The sequence below is a fragment of the Natator depressus genome, chromosome 22 (genome assembly GCF_965152275.1).
Source record: "Natator depressus isolate rNatDep1 chromosome 22, rNatDep2.hap1, whole genome shotgun sequence".
NCBI classification, from domain to species: domain Eukaryota; kingdom Metazoa; phylum Chordata; order Testudines; family Cheloniidae; genus Natator; species Natator depressus.
Genome location: NC_134255.1, coordinates 17,721,272 through 17,740,118, shown reverse-complemented (window position 1 = coordinate 17,740,118; position 18,847 = coordinate 17,721,272). Strand labels below are relative to the sequence as shown.

General features: G+C 42.3%; 1 protein-coding gene across 5 annotated transcripts in view; it reads left to right on the top strand.

Moving 5' to 3' along the window:
• Positions 1-18,847, top strand: part of SIK3 (SIK family kinase 3) — a 149,135-nt gene that overhangs the window by 77,658 nt on the left and 52,630 nt on the right. For all 5 annotated transcript variants that reach the window (XM_074936935.1, XM_074936934.1, XM_074936937.1 and 2 more), the window contains exons 2-3: positions 2,825-2,941; positions 7,256-7,319. In XM_074936935.1, coding sequence (XP_074793036.1) covers positions 2,900-2,941; positions 7,256-7,319 — 106 coding nt within the window. In that variant the 5' untranslated portion in view covers positions 2,825-2,899. The remainder of the gene's footprint in view (positions 1-2,824; positions 2,942-7,255; positions 7,320-18,847) is intronic.

The following is an 18,847-nucleotide window of genomic DNA, read 5'->3' as shown; positions in this document are numbered from 1 at the left end:
GGACACACATTGCTCTCATCCGATCAAAGCCCAGTCCCTTTACTGGCACGCTTTAAAAGAGCTTTTTAATTTTTCCAGTGTAGCTCAATATTTTAAAAATGTAGTTCAAAACTGGGAAAATGAAGTGTTACTTTTCATGAAGTGCCTGCCTATTTCAGTTCCCTGGCATATTTGTGTAGCCAGCACTATACCCTTGTTGGGTTTCCACAGGCAAATCCCTTGAGGACTAGAGGGGAAGTGTTTCGTGATGGGTGTGTTCTTTGGCTTCAGACAATAGACCTGACTCTTGTGTCTGATCTGAACCTTGAGCCTTGTGTGCTCTGCCTACATGTTACTACTGGATCAGATAAGTAGAAAGGAGTTCAAAGGAAGAAACACTACTTCTGTATGCATAGACAAGCATGGGACTTTTTAGAAGACACTTTACTCTGGCATTCAAAAAATTAACTTTGTTTTTAACCTAATCACTTTTTTCATTGTTTAAAAATAGCTTAACTTTTTAATGAGCACCTATTAAAAAGCCAGGCATGAGATTAAACAGATTTTCATCGCAAACTAAATGTTCTCCATCTAAGCAGAAAACATATCCATCTTTTAGAAGCTGATGGATCATTCACATTGTCTTTGATGCTAGTTTCATAACAATGAGGACCCAGTTTCTATGCAGTTGGGCAGCGTGATCAAACATATCACAGTGTCTAGGTTTAGAGCTGGCATGTGAGCTTAGATAGCTTCTGTGGAGTAAAGTGGATGCAGAGAGAGAAACTCAGGCTTCTGTAACAAGAAGATGGGGATTCAGACTAGTTTGAATGAGGCTAGGGAAGAGGGCAGCTTATGTGTCCATCTCCGACCAATATGCTTTGGATTGTGCAGGTGGTGGTATATGTGGAGTTTCATCTTCTGGAATGTGATGCACTGATACCTCAAATACAGGCACATATAGTTGGTGAGGCTTGCTGCAGAGGAGCAGTTTAACACCACTGCAAAGAAGTGATGGGAAAGCAGAGGAAAGGAGGCTGTCTGGGGTGGAAGCAAAGGCATTCTTCGTGATATGGAATTTTTAAAGATCAGCTGGATGGAGGTGTAGTAAGGTTTGCTAAATTAGAAACGTTAAAAACTGTAGGTTGCACTTCATGAAAAAGTATCATACCTGAACAATTAAATGTCCAAACACTTAACTAACTGGCAACCTGCCTACAGTGGGATTTTTACAAACCATCCTGTCCTTGCTGATGTTCACTACTCCACTTATTACATGTAATAGGGTAATATTTTGTTATGCAAAAAAAAGCACAAAGTAAATTGCACTGCTGTCAGTTTCCTTCTGTGTGGGTTTCTGATGGATGCTTCAGTTGATCATGAATTAATAATCTTTTTGGGAAAACACTGAGATCAAGGAAGGCTTTTTTGTTATTGTCTGCTGAGGTTTTTTTAAATTAAATAAACCTCCTATCCCGCACCCCCATTTTACATCCTATCCCCATGGTTTCTGATGATGGGCATTGGAAGGTACCAGTGATTTTTCTCTGGCACGCTGAACTTCTTGGCTGTGCTTTACTGCAGGTGGAAAGGTTTTGCTGGCTTGACCCTGCCAGTCATCTGTTCTCAACTTTGCTTTGATCGAAGCTGGCAAAGTTTGCTGGTTCCTTACAGTTTTCTCACTGACTTCCTACCCCCTTGAAGCCTCTCCCACTTCTATACTGAGGCGTCATTCATAAAAATGAATTAAAATAATCCTACTTCTTGGGAGTGTGAAGATTGAGCCTTCCCATCTGAATTATTATTCCCCGGCAAAATTTTATGTTAAAGTAGAGTTAAAGATAAGAGTAAAGATCGGTAATTTAGGGTAAAACATATTGCAGGGAATGTTGTAATGATCCCAAAACTAAGCATTATAAACACAGGAAATTCACTATTAAGGGTCAACATCAAAGAAATCAAACATGCTAAGATAAGGAAATGCACAATTAGGGCACCCCAACAAACTTAACTTTGCCTTGTACTGACGCTGTGTCATAACTGTGTGATTAAGACATTGTCAGTGTTTGTGGTCCCAGATAAGATTAAACCAATTTTTATAGGTTCCTTAAATTATTTTCTTTCCCTCCCCCCATTATGGTTCAGGGATTTGGTAATTATGTGCATGCCTGGTTCAAATCCAGTCCAGATCAGGGGTGACTGAGCATTGCTGGTGGGTGAAGTGTGTGTGTGTGTCTCTTGCACTGTTGCTGCCTGTGCGGTTCCTGTTCTGTTGACAAACAGGATTTCAGTGTTCAGGCTGAGTTGGGCACCTTTCGTCAGCACTTAACCTGGCAGCCTTGCTGCTTGTATGTTAATTAAGATGCGGTGTCGACAAGCTGAAAGTCATCTTTTGACTTGTAAACTGAACAAATGGCAGCTGGGAATTTCTGGGGACTCAATCCAGGATTCCAGGAAGCTGCTTTTCCAACTAGTTGCTGATGCTAGGGTGAGCATTCAGATACTATAGGAAGAGGGGAAAACATGAAACCTCAAGATCAGCATTGCACACTTCAGTGGCATATGTTCTTTTTTCTCATTAACTATCAGAAAATTAAATACATCTCCTGCATGTTGATGGAGTATAGTCTGTACTAAAGCGGGAGAATTTTCCTGAATCAGCTAGACAATTCTTAAACTGTGAGCTCTTTGGGACAGGGACCATATGTGTGTTCTGTGTTTGCGCCTAGCACCAAGGGGCCCTGGTCCTTGATGAAGGCTCCTAGACAGTATGGTGATACAAATAATTAAAATTAATTCTGAATAGTCACTAAGTGAGTGACCCATTTCTTTCTTTCTTTGCCAGGTTGCTATAAAGATCATTGACAAGACCCAGCTGGATGAAGAGAACCTCAAGAAGATTTTTAGAGAAGTTCAGATTATGAAGATGCTCTGCCATCCACATATCATCAGATTATATCAGGTATGAGCATTGTATAGTGGGCTTTTCCCTCCCGGTGCGGGCTGTGCTACAGGCTGACCCTGTGCAATAGTATCACATATAGGGCGGTCTCTATACTTTCAATAGAGTAAAATGTGGGGAAAAAAATCTTTATTTTCAGGGTTACAAAATACCTTGATTTTAACACCCCCCCCCAGTCCCTGTGTTTCAGTAGCTCATCCTCTGTTTTACTGGAAGATCAAATGTCCTCTGAGGGCAGCTGGTTTCCGTTTGTTTATGGCTATTGTGCGCCTTTCAGTTTCCCTGTTTAGACCAGCTGTGTTGTCCTCAGTGGACGGTGATCAGGGACAGTAATGGTGGTAGCATCACTTCTGTATTTTGTTGCAGTTTTTTCTCCAGCTTTTCTGACTTTCCTTACTTGGGGAAACAAAAGCACCAGGGAAAGGTCCCCGCTGCACGCAGTGTGGATGAGCGCCTCGGGTCTGTGCAATGGTGTGGGTTTGTACACACTGCTTTGGAGGTGCCACTCGCACTAAAGGGTCAAGTAGGACAGCAGAGGGGATCCAGTCCCTTTGTGGAGGCCAGAAGTGATGTGGCACCCAAGTGAAGTGAGTGGAGAACTAATTGGGGACTAAACCCTTGGTGAAACTTTAAATGTCTTGTAAATGATCCTGGACCTCCTTGATCAGGCCGTTAGTGACATGTGGAAAAGAACTCACTTCCCTGTATCCTGCCAATATTGCCTGTTGGTTGACAGGCTGAAGCGGAACTGCCTTTCACCTACAATCTGCTGAGCTGAAGATGCAGAAACAGAATAAACAAGTAGGATCCCTTTATTTCCTGCTTTAAAAACAATGGATTAAATTGGAAAGCAGAGAGAGCTTCTGCATGAGCCAATGGACTGTACTGTCACATTTGCCTGTCTGCCGTTCCTGAGGGCTGGATCATGAAGTAGGGAAAATGCTGTTGTCTTCTCAGGCTGGGCATGCGTTAAGGTTAGCATAAGAAGGGAGTGGCTTGCCAGAGATGCATTAGAACCCAAAGTCTGCTGTGGTGTCTGTAGCTACTTGTCTCTGCTGGCTGGCAACGCAGTTTGAACATTTGGGGTATCAGTTGCAATATTTAGGGGGTTTATTCCCCTGTGATTTAATGGGGGGCTCTGTATGTTTGCCAAGAAGAGAGGACACCATGTGCATCGGTAGAGACTGCCCTCCCTTAGAAACAGCTGCTGTCTGGTTGAGGCAGAGCTGCTTCTAGTTCATGTCTCACTGCAGTCGGTGGCTATTGAGACTCAGAGGAAATAAAACTGAGAATCTTGGGTGAAAAAGGTTAATGACTTGGTACCTGGGCCAAAGAGCCAGGTGAGAGCTGCCTGTGACAGCCGTTGGAAGAATTGTGCAGGGTGACAATGCACAGGCAGTTTTGTCTCTGGAAGAGCTGGAGTCTGTAACACTTGTTTGAGTCAAAAGCTCTTGTCAACCTATTTTATGCAATATAAAGCCCCAGGCAGAATACTCCAAGAGATGGCAACCATGTCTCCGCTCCGCCAGGGTGAGAACAGAGCATCCTCTGTGTGGTGTTTTTCAGCTGGCTGTTCTAAGGGGTGCTTTTTCCACAGAAGTTTTATTCTGATTTTTGAAATGGTGCATGGTGGTTATAAAACACCTGCTAAACCTGAAATCAAAGCCCTCTTGTCATTAAAGCCTTTCCTCCCCAGCCGTTCACTAAAGATCTGACTGGCACATTTCTTTAGGTTTGTAACACTCAAAGCCAATAAATGCAAGAGGAGAAGGTGTCTCCCTTATCTGAAAAAATGTAAGAGACCAGGTTTGCCTGGAAACAGGAAGATGTAAAAAACACCCATATGTTTCGTTTGCACACATGTGGAATAACTGTTAAGTGGTAACTGTAAACCACATCACATGACAATTGAGTAAAGTTGGATAGCATATTCTGAATCTAAGGGCTTGTCTCTGCTACACTCATTTATTAGCTTTTCTCGGAAAAGAAACAAAACCTGCTGGTTAAAGAGCTGCAATTGTCCAGATTGGGCATCTTTTTTTTTAATCTGAAGGCTGCATGTTTCAAGCCCAAACTTTTAACAGGAGCCGAAGTGCTTAGTGTCTCTCACACCATGAGAGGAACTGTCATCCCAAATGTGGCTGACTATTTAGACTTCGTGGAAAAGTTAAACCCAATCAAAATGTTTTCATGACTTTAAAAATCCTGCAGAAACATGGATGTTAAACCAAGCTCACCTGAAGGGTTTGCAGTCCAACTGTTTCAGCATTGAGAACTGGAAAATGAAACTGACTTCCTTAATTTTTGTTCAAGTTTCAAGCAATGTGTAAAATTAATAGCATAATTGAGGCTTGGAAAATTTTCCAGAGACCAGCTTGCCCAAGGACTAGTCCTTGAAGCCATGGTGAAAAGGTGTGCTGCCGTGCCCATAAAAGCTACTGTTGCCAAAGCCAGTGCTTTGCAATTTACAATAGTAACAGATCAATGTATTGCATATCATCGTGTGTTGCCAGCCAACTTCCTGTTTAATAAACATTTGAAAGGGAGCTTTGTGTGTCTGATCTTTCTTAGGCCAACTGTTCCAGTTGGGCGTCTCTCCATGCTTTCTTATCAATCCTAGGAGAAGGGGGTTCACAAGTACGACCATGACTTAGGAGTACAGCTCCATGGGAAGTCGATAGGATTTGTACTCCTAAATCAGTCAAATGCTTTTGAAAATCCCACCCTTGGATCTTGCTACAATGCTTTGAGTGTAATGCTCCCTCTTTCCCTTCACATCCTTATTTCCCTCTCCTTCCTTCCACTTCCCTGGAGATCTCCCTCTCTGTTTTGTGCAAATGCATTAATACTGAAATCCTCTTGGATTTCTGGGGAAGTGGAAGGAAGGAGAGGGAAATAAGAACAGAGAATTACTTTATAATTTTTTTAATGTATCCCCTCAATCGCTTGTCTTTACCGACATCCACCAGCTTACCCATGTGGACTCACCCACACATACGCACTTGTGGGCACACTTCAAAGCTTGCTGCTAGAAGATCCGTTCCCTCCCGTTAAACGAGTAGTGGCACCTGGGCGGCCTCACTCTCTGACCCTCGTCCTCCATCCTGAGCAAAAAAGCAACTGCTCCAGCCACTTTCCTCCCTGGCTTTCCTTCCCCTGGCCTAAAATAGCAGTAGTGGCTCAAGGCTGCTTTGTCCTCTTCTTCTACACATCCCTCCTCTGAAAGGATCACTGCCCCTATGCCCATCTGCACCCAGGCTTGCCCCTTCCCTCATGAGAAGGAACATGGAGCTCCAGCCCCTCGGCTCTGTGTCCCTGCTCTGCCTACTCCACGTTCAGGTAGGTGAGAGTTTTGAGCCCTGAGCATGAATAGCTAAAAGAACATTTAGATTTGGAATCTTCTCTTAGTATTAATGCTCTTAGTGTCGATAGAGGTCAGGAAATTGGCCTGTTTAAAACATATTATTTTGGGCCATGCCTCTTAATGAAACTGAAATCCCTTCCCGCACCTCGGCTTGTTTTGGCATAGTCTGGTATCACCAGGGCAGCTACCTCTGCCAGCTCCCATCGGCCGGGGTGATGTTACCATGGTAGGGCCAAAGAGAAACTTTCCGTGACCTGGTCATCTATTCTATGGCTACTAGAGCAAGTCAGCTTTCTAGTGGAACTATCTGACCTTTCCTGGGGACTAATTTTGGCATTTTAATTGACTTGCTGAAAACGGGAGAACCAGTCTTGATACTGTAACTGGCCTTCATTTGTTGGAGAGCTCCGTGTGCACCCAGAGCCCTGGAAGGCTTGTATAAAGATTGGCATTGTCTTCTCGCTTAAATGTGAAGGTTCCCTAGAGCAAAGCGCTTGAGCCAGTCACTTTTATGATGGATAGATCTTGAGTCATTTGAAAGTCACTTACTAATTCTGGAGGTAGTCCTTCCTTTAGAAAAAAGTATTCCTAGTTATTTGAGTGTTTCAGAGTGATGAATGATTAATACCTAAGGTGAACTTTTCAGTCTTGGCAGCCCAGAGAAGTCTCTGAGGTTCTTGAAACAAGTGGAGACTAGCAACTGAATATTTTGTGGGTGGGATGCAGAAGGATTTAAGTAGTGTTTAAAATAGTCCCTTTAATAATCATTCTTATTTTTCCCCTCCCCACCCCTGCCATTGCTCTCTAAAGCATTGCAATCACTTTTTTTTAATTTGCTGAAAGCAGTTTGTGTCAAAGTTACAAGTAACAAAAGAAAATTCCAATTAGCTTCATTTCCTTTTGCACTGGGCAGTCTCTTTAGCTGTCACTTTGTATCCTTGTTTGTCCAGGTTATGGAGACTGAGAGGATGATTTATCTGGTGACAGAATATGCTAGCGGAGGGGAAATATTTGGTAAGTACGTTTATTGCATTCTTTAATCTGATATTATACTTGGTCAACTACAGTAAGCTGAAAATAGCTGCCTCCTATCTGTCCTTCAGCCCTGGAAACTTCCATTGACAAAGGAATAAAGAATAAAATCATTTAACTTACAGGAAAAAAAAGCCATGCCATTTAAAAGGGCATCATCTCCATGTTTTCTCGGGGGATGGGAGGGGTTCATTCTTATAGAGGCAGTTCCGTTTTTCTTCAGCCGCATGCTGACACTTGGGATTAAAGGTATTGCATAGTGGTTTCAGAACTGCCTTTTAAAGAGGTGCTAAAAACGTCACTTCCTGGCAAGCTGTCATGTGAGATTCTTGGCTGCAGCTGTGATTTTGGTGTTTGATGTTAGTGACGTCTAAGCTGACAGGCTGTCTTACAGCTCTGCAGTCTTTTATACTTCAAATCGTATGATTTCTGAGATTTCTCATATTTTTATGACCTGTTAGCCCTGCAATCTAGAGCCTAGAAGCGTCCATTTTAAAACTCCGTTTTTTGCTAACAAAGTTCTAGTTGTTTTCTTGAGTAGTGTTTGTCTGAAAACCATATTATATAACTGTCTTAGAATCACAAAATTGTTTTTTACAATGATGATATTTTACTCACATGTCAAAGTTCTTTGCCCCGGGTAACTGAGTCAGTATTTTGCAAGGTTGGTCTGTAGCAGTTTAGCTAGCATGAGTCTCAGAAAAAATCCTTGTTCAGTTTGGTCAGGAAAACAGGTCTGAAAATCACATAATAACTTTGTTTAAACCCAGTTCTCGGTAACATTGTTCTCATCTCGGTGTGGAGTGAAATCTAGAGACACGTCTGCTAAAGCCAAAGCGTTCTCTTTATTTAGTCTTCACTGACTCGTTCCTGTTCAGTCAGTACTGAGGTTATTCCATCTCCTTTAACGTCAACATTCATGTTTGCCCTAAGATAAGGAAAAGCTCTGACTTTGCTGGAGGAGATGTTGCTGTGTAACAAAGGACAAAGCTCTTTATGAAGCAGGGATTCACCAGTTCATAGCAAATTCATTGTGGCAAAATTACAAACTTCATCTGAAAAGTTCAAGTCCTAGTTACGCCAGCATAAAAGCACCTCCTGGGGGCTGAAATCTGCTAAATGCTATACAGTTCTTTCCCATTTTATCCTGAATGTTGTTCCTTTTACCTGGATCCCAGGAAAATGCTTTTATTTGAACTCCTGTCGTATGTGGAAGGGCTATAATGTGTGGTAAGCAATAGCTGCTGTCTGAACAGCTTCCTTGCTATTCTTGTACATGTCGGAGAGGGAAGGCAGATGTTTCAGCAGCAAGTAAAGCAATACTTGGCACTTCTATAGTACTTGTTATCCAAGGATCTCAAAGTCCTTGTGGGACTCTTGGGATGTAGGCAAGTATTACTTGCTGCCTACAGCCAAGGAAGCTGAGGCACAGAGATCTTGAATAAATCACTGTGCGGCCTTGGGATGTTGACAGAGACAGTACTCTGGTCTGTGCATGGTCCCCTGCTCTAACTGCTAGTCTAGACAATACTACCTCCTTTAGAGAAAGCAAACCAAAAATCTGTGGGTACATAACCAGAGACTTGAACGATAAATAACTGGTAACAGTCCTGGTAACCTAAAAAGCGCCTTTAAAAATAAATAAAATAAAAAGTCTAACATCGTGACATTTTCTAAATGCCTTTGTAATTAATAGCTAATGACTCAGTTATAATGGAAGAAACTACATCCATTACTTCTCCCATTATACTCCACTGCTCCTTTGATTCCTGCTTCTCCAAAGAAGGGGCAACTTAAGTAGGGAACAGGTTATAACTGATAATCAACAAGTATAGATTGTCTGAAAACCTAACTTTGTCCGGCTGAGCCTTCTGTTATCTCTCCAATGCAGCAATTTTCAAATTGGGGGTGGGGGGCACAGCGAGTCTTCTAATTCATGATGGACAGGTGGCCGGGCCAAACTTGCGTGAGTGGCATTGAGACTCTGAGTGACAGATTTGGGGTGTTTTTATCGTACCACTTGACTTACATTTTGATTTAGGCAACCTGCCTGGTCTCTGGTGTAGAAACGCGTTAGCAGCGCTAGGTGGCAGTATCCTTCTCACTATTATTAAGTGGCAAAGAGTCCTGTGGCACCTTGACTAACCTAACAGACGTATTGGATTCACCCACGAAAGCTTATGCTCCAATATGTCTGTTAGTCTATAAGGTGCCACAGGACACTTTGCCGCTTTTACAGATCCCGACTAACACGGCGACCCCTCTGATACTTGACTATTATTAAGGTGGGTGGCAGACTCCAAGTTTAAAAAAAAAAAACACACAAAGGTGGGGGCATGATTCAAAAAATGGTTGAGAACTCCTACTCGAAATATAAGTTGCCATTAATTAAGGAGTGTCGGATGCCCCATAATTCTGCAAACTTGTGAAGTTGAGCTTACTCTTTGTAGGAGGTGCTAATGACAGCAAAGTAGCAGTATTGTTTGTGTTCTTCACGTGCACACAGTGGGAGGCTTTGCTTTTCTGTGGATCACTGCAAAGAGGTAAAATATCTCTTTATTCCCTTCCTCCTGTTGAATTTGGCAGATATAATCCAAGTATTTCCCTCTTATCCAGAACCGTGTACGTACTAGCAAGCTCATATGCAGACTTGGAAGAATTCTGTTGGCTACAAAAATAGCCCTGTAAGTAAATAGAAAGCGAAAATCTAATTGTTTTCTAAAATATTTCATGCTGTAGTAAATTCAGATAATTAGAATTTCTAATTTACAATACATTGCCCCGTACTATATCCTCACTTGTGGCTGTGAGCAGATGAATTCAGTAGTCAGTTATGTACTAGACGGTAAATGTCAATTTCTACCTCCATCTAGTAGGTTCTGGCAGTTTTCAAACTTCACACAAGATCCATTAACTCCCAACTTTATATCTAAGAGAGTGAATCCCAGCAAAGTTTCCTAAGTAGCCAGTGAGACATTTTGTTCTAACATGAGAAGCAATTTATTGTGTGTGGTGCGGGGGGGAACCAAACAGAAGCCCATTTGGAAAATAATCTTTCCTTGCAATCATTAGCATTTACAACACTGAAGAGGATCTTGCATCTTCATTTTGTCAAGAGAAATAGTCTGTGTACTGTGGGCTGCCTTCAAATCCCTTTATGCTCTGTGTTTTGGGTCATTCTGAGGCTGGAAATCAGAAGGTGTAAAACAGAACTTTTTGTAGGCAAAATTTGCTTACCAGGTTTCCTTTCATTCAAGTATCTGCCGTTTTTGGAGTCATGAACGTCTTTGGAGGAGTCTTCCTTCTCACAACAGCGATAGTGATAACTCCCTGCTATTCGTTTACAGTGAAGCTACTGTAAAAAGACTAAGGTGTTTTTGGAGAAGGGGAAAGGTTTCACTTATTCAGTGTTTAAAGTGACTTTTAATTTCCGTTGGCAATCCAGCCAAAATATGTGGGTAAGCAGGCTCGGAATAGGCTGCAAGCTTGCAGTCCTAACATGATCTCAAGAGCTACGCTTCCTTCCTACAGCTGTATGAGTAGAACATTTTTCCATGCACATAACATGGCAAAAATCACAGCAGGGTACAGGGTTCATTGGTGGAACAGCCTCATCAAGAATCACATCTACTGTTATGCAACACCAAGGAGACCCCCCTCTGTGCTAAATGTCCATGTTGTGAGATTTTTGATTGCTTGTTTGATGCTTTCTGAGTATCTGTGACCATACAAGCTAAGTTTTAAAGTGAAACCATTGCACTGAACCCCCAAATAAGGGGGCGTAATGTTCTGTATTCAGAAAATTTCAGGAAAGAGAAATCTTGCTCTATATAAGGATCATTTCTGTTGCATAATGTGTGAGGTATTGCATTATACATGTCTGCATACTGGAGGCTTTTCTGTATGTAAAGTGACTTGAAGTGATTTTTGAAGTCTTTATATAGATTTTGAGAAGTTTTCCAAAATGTAACATTTTACACAAAGTGAGCATAGGATGCAATTCTTGAACTGGAAAAGGGGTAATAAGTTCTGTAAATGGGTATGGCTCGAAAGGGCGTCAGTATTCAAGAATGTCAAAATTCAAAGCTTAGCTTTTTTTTTGTCCTTTATTAGCTCTTCTGAACTATAGTCCTGGCTAGCCCCAGCCAGAGCTGCTGTACTTGTCGACTTGAGCTTTCATTAGACAGGCTCAGTCTGTTCTGAGAAGCCCTCCAAATGGCCCACATGTAAACGAGGTCTTTAATTCAGCTGAGATTGATGTGATAATTCGTTTCAAAATGAAACCAGCCAGGCACAACAGTGAGTGGGAATGATGGAGAGCTGCTTGTGGTTTGTTGTAGGGTCAAAGCACTGCAAAGCACATCATTGTGTTTTGTGCCCCGTACACGTTCCGTGGGCACATAAGGTGGCAGTTTGACAGTGTGAACAAATACATGTATCTCTTAAAGGTAGGTCACGGTTTTGTTCCACCAATCTTGACAGCATTCCTTTACCTGAGAGGTCAAACAGAAAATAGGCTAAACACATGTTTCAGTTATTTACTCGTTAATATTAACCAAAAGAAATACTCTGCAACCCTCAGTTACAAAAATGAAGTTAAGAGATTAGCTTAAAATAACTCACAAGATTCTTTTCTTCAAATATTTACTATTAATAATACCTAGCTCTTACATGGGGCTTGCCATCAGCAGATCTCCACAGCACTTTCTAAAGCTGGTGAAATATCATTATCCCCACTCTACAAACAGAGAAACTGAGGCACACAGAGAGAAGTGACTTTCCCAGGTTCTCAGCATGTCATCGGCAGAACCAGGGCTAAAACCCAACCCCCCAGGTCCTGTGCCCTTATCCATGGTCATCTTATTTGTTGACGTAAGATAGGTGGATGATATGGCGGAATACTTTGGGACTGTCTGACTTTTCCAGTTACAAGCTTGTGTTCTGATTAATAGGATTTATCTCAGTGACTGATATTTACTCTTTTCTATGAAAAACATTTTTGCAACTGATTTGTTTTTCTAAAAGGTTTTTTTTTATCCAGTTTATTACACTCCTTCAGAGTGCTCACATGGCTGGAATTAGCTACATCTGTCTGAGGACATTTTGTTTCTAATTGGTCATTATGACAAATTGAATACTGTGTGTTGAGAAATCATATAGGAAATGAAGGAGACTTGAAAAAATATGGAATTAGTGGAAAAAAATGGAAACTCTAGGGCAGTGATTGAAGGAGAATGGGTTATTGTCTAATAAGCACTGGAATGCAGAGATGCCTTGGCCAGGGGAAGGATGCTCATTTAGCCTGGGAGAGAGCGCACAATGGATAAGGGACTGACAACCATGGGGGGGAGGAGAGCTGCTGTGTATGGGGAGGGCGGTAATGTATGGGCTACAGTTCTCCTGGGTGAACCACTGACCGTTCAGAGCCTGTCTGTGCCTGTCAACCCATCCAGAGGTAGCTGCTGAGTGATGCAAGCTGCTTCCTCCATGGAATGAGCCTGCAGTTGGCACACAGAACAGCAACCCAGGCCATCCCAGAAGGGTTCTGAGCATCATCAGTAAGCTCACACGTGCTAGTGAATGCCCCACTGGTACTGGAGGCTGTTGGGCCAAATGTGTAATGGGAGCAGCACAAGTTGGCTGCTCAGAAGCAGCCTCAAATTGTTTCTCTCTTTTTAGAAAAGGGAGCCAGCTGCTCTGGGTGGGTTCAAGGTCTGCCTGGAGAACTCCAAGGGTTTCTGGGCAGTGGAACTGGGGTGAACTTGAGCCCAGGGCTGTTTTTTGGGGAGAAAAAGAAATCCATGGCAGAGAGGAGGTGGCAGAGTGCCTTCCTGCTCCCTACCCCAGCGCAGCTCCAAACAGGTAGCACAGTAGTGGAAACAGCTGGAGGAAGGCTGCCTAGAGTTGGGGGAGAGAGGCCAGTAGCCAGTGAGTCAGTAACTGGCATCAGAAAAGAAGGGGTGCAGGAAGTGGGGAGCCAGAGGATAGGGACAGTGGGGCTGAATTGGGTCACTGGGATGCCAGGAACAGAGCTGAAAGGGAGAAAGCCCAGTTCAGAAGGGACAGGAAAGAGAGATGATAGAAATAGTAGGGACAGTACCCAGGAGGAGAGAAGACAGTGCTATTCGGGGAAAAGAGGAACACAGAAAGGAAGAACAGTGCAGTTAAATGAGAAGGAAAATTACTTAGAGACTCTTCAGTTAACTAAGAAATTTTTAGAAAAACAGAAAACGGTGAGAAAGATAAAGCAAGAATGAAATATGAAGGAAATAAGCTATAATAAAAGATATTCTGTAATGAAAGAGAAACGGACAAGAAATAAGGAGGAAGTGTGCTGTAGCAGAATTAAGAAAACCGTAAGGATTGTAAAACACAATGCCCAGATGGTATCGTAAGGCATACAAGGTGAAGCGACAGGAATACAGAAATTTGTCGGGAGGTGGGGGGTGGACTATAAGACAGAAAGGCGTGAAGGATAAATGTTGAGTCAAGAAGCCAACATGTTGGATCAAAGCATACATGTCTTTATTTAAGCTGGAACTCACAACAGTAAATAAAAATTGCACCAGACAATTGCTCAAGCTATAACTAAACAACCTAAGAATTTGTCCTCCAAACTCTGGGCTTACAGAGGCTGAAAACTGAGAAACTGAATAGGGAGCATATAACTCGGGGGTTTATGTTCTAATGCATTGTATCTTCTCATTCAAAATTCTGTTATTTCATAAATATAAATTTATAACTACAAAGTGAGTTGAATTAAGATGACAGTAGTTAGTATATAAAGCCCTGGCTGGTATGATTTAGTTGGGGATTGGTTCTGCTTTGAACAGGGGGTTGGACTAGATGACCTCCTGAGGTCCCTTCCAACCCTGATATTCTATGATACAGGAGATAACAGTAATAATTTACAGTAGTTTATGATAAACCTAAATAGTAGCTCCTGCTAAAACAACTAACTGATTTACTGGTGACTATTCCCCACTTTGTTGATTTGTACTGTACCCCAGTGGATTTCAAATAAAACATAATTTGGCATCTAGATTGCCTCTGCTTCTCTTTTTTGCTCTGATTCAGAATGCCCCTCATTATACTCCTCTAGAATTATTCAGTCTGCTTTGTAAAATCCCATTGAGGGGCACCGTAACCAGTGACAGTTACTCTAACAAGCACTGCTTGACAATATAATTTTATACATTAATTTACTTCACTTAGAGCATGTTCTGCTGTGCAGAAAACCGTCCTAACTTGGTTCACCTCTTTAGTGCCAATAATCCAAGATGCTCATTCCTGCAGTTAGGCTAAAAATGTCATCAAAGCATTTTCTTGCATATTGACTGAAAGTCAGTGGAATGTCCTGGGAAATGGAAGGAACTTAAATACACCTGAGTTAGCAGCTCTTGTAGTACAATCAAGAGGGTGTTTCTTGTATCAGCCACAAACACAGAATGTCTTGAGCATGCTGGCTATGAAAATGCAGAAAACCCAGTCCCCTTCCAGCCAGAGAGTGGAATACCCTCAAAAGCGAAAGGGCAGGAAAGGGAGCCTGTCTTTACTCAAGGTAACCAAGGTGCTGAAGGAGCTCCCAGAAGAAGGGAGCTATTGAGGCATGGCTTACGTAGCTGCGCCTGGCACATTGCCCAAAGGCTCACAGTTCTGAAGGAATCCCTGTGCTTGAGTGCTGATAGACCTGCAGTTCTTGAGGGAGAACGTGGCTTTTAGAACTACCGGATTCCTGTGTTGCATGGAGTCTCAGACACAGACTATCTAAACTGGTTCAGTTAAAAACATTCCTAGCCTTTTCTCTAGAAATGCAACAAGAGGTCCATGAGAGCGAGTGCAAGTTGGAAGGGCAGGGCATTCATGTTTCAGAATATTAGTAGAGATGTTCACGTGTTTAAATGCATACTATCCACTTTGTTTTGAAAGGGTGAGTTAAAAAGAGTCTCAGATCCCACCTGTTCCTGAGTCTCCCTACCAGTGGCTGTGATGTTTGCAATCACTTTAGAAAGGTTCTCTCTCAGACCAACCACAAAACAGGAAATGGACTGGCTATGCAGGGGAAAGGATGAAACTGACTACTCAAAGTGCTGTTAAATGCATAGAGTAAGCAAACGGGGCGGCGGGGGAGGAAGTGGAGAGGGAGAGTATTTCCACCCCTAATCTTAATTGAAAGGCATTTTAGCGGATGTAACAGTAATACGTGCCACACTGGTGGAGTCCGTGTAGTGGTGTTTTGTACTTTTAAGGGAAAACTGTCTGAGGCAGCATGATCAGTGGGCAGGATACTGGATTGGGAGTGAGGCGGCTTGTGGCCTTGGAACCAAACTGCTGTGTGACCTTGTGTGAGTCACTTGACCTTGGTCTCTCTGTCTCTGCTCTTGTCCTGGGTCTATCTGGTCTGTTGAGATTGTGAGCTCTTTGGGCCAGAGACTGCCTCTCACTGTGTGTACAGCATCTAGCACAAGTGAACCCCGAGCTTTAGGTGCTACCAGTATACAAATTAAGATGACACTCCTGATGTGCCAGTCACTGAAAGGGGGTTGGCTAGAAGGTCAGGCTCTAAGACCTTTTTTATCACAGCGTCTCCAGGTACCCTGCACCCTTTATTAAAGTGTCACATGTCCTCTGTGTGATAGATGACCCAGGAATGGAATCTGCTGAGTACCAGTGCTGTGCCTTATGCCTTTTCCCTTGGGGCCTGATCCTGTCTCTGTTTGTCAGCAGCAGCAGGATTGGTCTCTTGATATTAGAGCTCTGCAGGGCAGATCCTTTTAGAGAAGAACCTGAAGTGGAGTCACACATGGCTTTGTGGTCAGAAGACTGCACTTGAGGATAACATTGAATGCTTGGAACTCGGCAGCAAGAGCCTCTGCTTCTGGACCTGATGCACTTGGGAGTAAGGTGGCTGGGCCCCCAGTTCAAGGTTCAGGCATCTGTGACCTGCCTTGTCCAAGAGATGTTCTGCAGACTAAGCTGGCAGTGGTTAATCTCAGAATACAGTTGCCTTCAGTGGTATGTGAAGTATTCTGTAGCTTCATTGTTTTTATTCTTCTAGAGCCTGTGCAGCATGTCTGCAAATGCAGTGCCTATGTGCAAAGCTCAGGGATGGGCCTCCACTCTGGCTTTCTTCATGGAAGTGAAATTTCACATCTAAGTCTAAAGGAATTTGTGCAGTCTAATGAAGCAGTACGTGCTGAAAGAGCAGACAGTGCTATGTGTGCAGACAGGTCTGGGGGAGTTTCATCTGAGAATCAAACTCTGAAGTGTTCATTAAACCAAAATGTGTGAGTAAATCTGAATGTTTGGGTAGAGTTCTGAGAAATGATGCCTAAGCAAGCTGAAAAACAAACGGTAAAGATGGCAGTTGTCCATAGCAGAAGCTGACCTGATCGTGGGGTGATAGGAGACTGCCTCATATGCAATCCCAAACTCCATCCCAAAATCTGTGTTAATAAACAAACTATGGTCTTAAATTACAAGTCCTGTCATCCCTCCAGTCTGTTTATAAGTGGTATTACCTGGTTGATATAGTTAAGATTGATTAAATTTCTTAGAACCTGATTAGAAGAGCTGAAATCTGTACAAACAGAAGTCCTGAAATGGCAATTGCTTTCTAGGTTGTGAAATGTGGTTTTAACAATGACCAAAGTACAGTTTCTATTCTTGCATGTTTTCATCCTCATTGGTATTTGAATCTGGATAGAGCATAATATGCTCATGGGAACCTTCCAAAAATGCTTGAGAACCCTTTTAAAATTCACTTGTGGATTTTCAGTGTTGAGAGACCAGAATCTGGAGTTTTGCATTATCAGGTGTGTTTACTACATTTGCAAATGATGTTCCCAATCCTGCAAAGACTGAAGCACATGAGTGATTTGATTTGCTTGGGACATGATCCATAGCCTGTTGAAAACTATGGGAGTGTTTACATTGAACCAGGCTCCATTTGTCAATGTGACAACTCACATGAGTAAAGAATCTACTGTAAAGCATAGTGCTTAATGGGATCTGTGGGACTACATGTGGTAATAGGCACTGCACTTGGTAGGAAATGTTTGAAGGGTCACATCATAATAGGGGACACTGCAGATGTGCTTACTACATACGTGGCTGTAGGAATAAATTAAACTTAAATAGCAATTTTTGGGGGGGGGGGAATTAATCCAACTCTATCCAACTGCCTTAGAAATCAGCCCCAAAAGAAATGAATTACTCTTCATCAGAAGCAAGTAGAAGTGCTTTGATGGATCTTTGTAATTAGTATTTATTGCAAGACAATTATGTCTCTGGTATTTTAATTAATGGGTGGTTTGGCAAAGCAGCCACCTGATGGGAAACCTTCAGAAGTGGTTTGTATTTATTCTCTAGAACGGACTTCTCTTTCAAGCTCTCTCCGATTTAATGCAGTTTATGAAGTAAAATATATTGAAGCAATCAGGCCTTGGGCTTGGGGCCTTTTGAGGTCAAATCAACAGCTCACTTAAAATAAATGGCCTCTTGAAATGCGGGAGGATGTGATGTTGAGCCTTCATTTGTTACATTTCTTTGCATTGTACATTCATAAAGCATCATTACAAGAGGTCAGTGATCTCTGTCTTCTTTCAGAGATTGTGTGATTCTGGCACCCTGCTTCATGGGGGTGGGGGATTGGAGAGCATTCCAGTAGCCTATCACACTCTTTCTGAACTCCTTCTCAAGGCTTCTAGGCATTAACAGTTATATGTTCTCTCAAGTATATAGAGACAGGAGTAAGAAGAAAAAGTACTCATGGGTTTTGTTTGGTGCTTGGTTAATCTGTTCCATAACTTGATTTTTAGCCCCACTATGGCCTAAAGTGCTATGTAGCTAACCTGGAGGATATGAAAGATAATGGGCATGTCCTTAACTTTCTTATTGTTTTGAACCAAGAAAGTTACAACTTTAAAGTTGAAGTCCAGCTAGTGAATGAATGCTCCAAATGTTTCAGAATTTGAGGCAGTAGCTTGTTTTCAGTAGGTGCAATGAACTGTATGCCCACTTAGTGTTAATTTACGGTAACTTTTTCATATCTCAAGCAGTAGCTATCTGCCAGCTTTTTAAATCTGAAACACATGAAATAGATGCATTATTGTGTAGTTGTTCCTAATGCATGCTATTGTAGATCGAGAATGGGCCCAAGTTAGGATAATGGTATAAGGTTGTGTGTGGAGTTGCTCTTCCCATTTGTAAGGGAAACATGACAACTTGTAAATATTGGGATATTTGGTTAGTGTGCCTTAAACCAGGATTCCTCATGCTTTTTCATAGTGTGGTCCCCTTGTGGGAAACTCCTCCTACCCCATTTGCAAATCATGCAACACCTAGGGCCATTCCTCACAGAGCAAAGAAATATTAGGAAACTGCTTCGTTATTTCTAATAATTCTGATGGAGGCTCTGGCTCTTGTTTCCTCTCTGTCTCCTCAATTACCTAGATGAGCATGGAATGCCTGTAGTAGAAGACAGAAGCAAGGAGGTGGAGTCAGCATAG